The 2,686-nt window shown below is 42.6% G+C and overlaps 1 protein-coding gene across 1 annotated transcript; it reads right to left on the bottom strand.

The window, feature by feature from the left end:
- On the bottom strand, positions 1-1,377 carry LOC140932066 (uncharacterized protein F54H12.2-like). The gene has a single exon (XM_073381726.1). It carries the CDS (start codon positions 1,375-1,377, stop codon positions 1-3), a length of 1,377 nt encoding a protein of 458 aa, XP_073237827.1.
- Positions 1,378-2,686: the final 1,309 nt, after the last annotated feature.

The following is a 2,686-nucleotide window of genomic DNA, read 5'->3' as shown; positions in this document are numbered from 1 at the left end:
CTAGCTGTTGATGGAATAAAGAATGCCTCCCCACTGGTCTATTTCATAGACATTTTCGTACTCACTCCAAATTACCACGGTCACGTTGTGACCTACATTGGCTCTGAAGTCAATTTCATAACTGACATTCCCCGTGAGTTTAGGATTTCTATAGCTAGGATCATCCGCATCCCCAGGAGCATTGTTAAACATGAACAAGGTACAATTGTTGCCTTGTCCCCAGTCGCTTGGGAGCAGCATGGGTACCCTGTGGTGCTTGTAAGCGCCTGACGCTGTGAGGAAGCGATCATAGCCTACTAAATCTTCTGCTTTGGAATTGCCTGTTAGTTCCAAGGCTCTATACGGGTATTCTTCGCCGTCAATCCGTTGTCGAACTCTGGTGACACCAAACTTTTCATAGGCATAAGGGTAATACTTCGGACTTCCATTGTAATTCGTGGAATTCATGAGTCCGATAATGACTTTGACAGGAACCTTGTTCAAGAAGACATTGTCCTGAGACCAACGAGTGCTGTTTCCATCGAACGAATACGTTCGGATTTCACTTCGAACTACAGGGTAGCGGACTTTTTTGGTTTTACTCAAACTTCTTTCTTTTTGTAGCCTGGAATACACAGAGGCATTGAGAGTGACTTTTTTCATCCACAGAGTGACAAACAAATCATTGTCTCCCAGTGTTGGAATCTTTTTGTTGACAGTCGTAGTCGTGTCTCGGGTACCAAACAGAAACATGTTGCTGTCATTCAAATACAATTCCAAATCAATCTGCACGTTAGGAACCAAACATTTGCCTGTTTTGAACACCGCGATGTGGGGTTTGATGATAAAGGTATGATACGCTTTGCCGAGTAAGCGACTGGTGAGTGCTTTCAAGCCTGTTTTTCCACTCCAGTCGTTGGGGTTGGGTTTATCATTAGTGCCTGCATTGGTAGGGGTTAATTCTTCAAGGACATTGAGTTCATTCACCCATCCTTGAGCTGCCAAGGTCGTTTCTCCTTCTTGGCGATTAAAATTCTGTAGGGTTTCTAGGTAAGCTTTCTGGTGATAGGCATTGCTTTGTTCTGTCATCAACACTCCGTTGAAAGACACATTCATTTGATTAAAGAGAGAATGACCAAAATTGTTGACGCAATAGACATATTTGGTATCATTACCATCCGAAGCCCCTGTTTCATCATTGGAAAGTCCTCCTGTCCGTGTGGTGTTCATACGCACTTTGATTTCTAGCTTGGTTTCATTCAAATCATAATAATCATCCCCTGCCGGTACAGTAAAAAGAATAGGACGTGTTCCAGTATTAGCTGGTTTGAAAGGAATCCACCGTTTGGCTTCATACCTATAGTCAATGTTGGGAATGTCAAACAGATTCAGCGACATGTTGACGGACTGATAGCTTAACGTCGTCTGCTTCGTCTATTTATACGTTTCCGTCCTTTGTTTTTCCAAGGGTAGATGACTGGATGCACTTTCCCTCCTTTTTGTTTTCTTAAAGAACGAAGAATCGTTGGATCTAATGGTTTATAGGTAGTGGATCCCCATGGGTTGGTAGGTTGTCTAAAAATAGTGCCTCCGCGTTGATAGGGAGAATGGTAACGACCCACTGATCGTTGATGTCTTATGTGAGATTGTGAATTTTGTCCTCGCCGCATGTTTTACACACCTAAAATGTCTTTAACACGTTGTCGTTTCTTTTTATAGGTTTGTTTGGCTTTGGTTTTAACCGCAAGACCAATAGCCGCGGGTATTTTACGTTTGAGTCCTCTTTTTAAAACGTCTCCTGAACCTTTTAAGGCTTCGGAGGCTGACGCTCCTTTTTCATAAGCATGTAATCCGTGTCCAATCGAGCGAACTACACTCGGCCCCGCTAATTTTACCAATTCTTGCATAAAACCACTCCCGTACATAGTGGGGGTATGATAACGCGTCAGTGATCCTCCTAACATGTTGTTTGCTGTAGTTGTGATGTTTCCATAATACAGGGTCTCTTTTATACTTGTTGAAAACCAAGGGTAATGATGGTTTTGCCTGGGGATAAGACCAACAAGGACCCATCTGGTGTAGCCAACGACACTTCAATGCTTTCCATGTGTTGATTTCGAACTCGAATCCATTCACGATGGTAAGGTTCTATGGTCGCTCTCCCTTCTCCTTTTCTTTCTAATTCCACTTTTCTTAACAGCGAATGTCGTTGTGATCCTACAATGGTGGATTCTACAGCATCGCAATAAATCATGACCGTTTGTTTTACGGTTCCCACATGCGTATTAAACAGGACATTCAGATTTTGAAAATGCCAATCCACAGTACGCGTGAGATATAGATACGATTGACCGTTCTCTTGTTTGACTTTGAATAACGAGTTTCCCCCTAATAAATCTGATGGACTAATGCTCACAAAATGCTCTCCTAGCCATTGATACTTATCATTGCTTTTGACGAGTGGAGTGGATGTCGTATAAGTGGTTGTGGGTAAGGCAAAGTCTAAATTGGGTCCTAACTGGTATTGGTTGTTTTTGTCTTTGAACAATAAACCAAACTTTTCCGCAAAATCCACATGTATCCCTACAGAGGAAAGGGGGTGAATTTTTAGCTGTCTGTCACGAGCAAACGCATCTTCACGGGATACTTTTTTCAACACGAGGGTGTTTTCGTTCCATTCAAAGGTGGGTTTCCAAGTAGATTTCAG

The sequence above is a fragment of the Porites lutea genome, chromosome 3, assembly GCF_958299795.1.
Source record: "Porites lutea chromosome 3, jaPorLute2.1, whole genome shotgun sequence".
Lineage (NCBI taxonomy): Eukaryota > Metazoa > Cnidaria > Anthozoa > Scleractinia > Poritidae > Porites > Porites lutea.
Note: the sequence above shows the minus strand (reverse complement) of the source record. Positions and strands in the feature narration are given on the sequence as shown.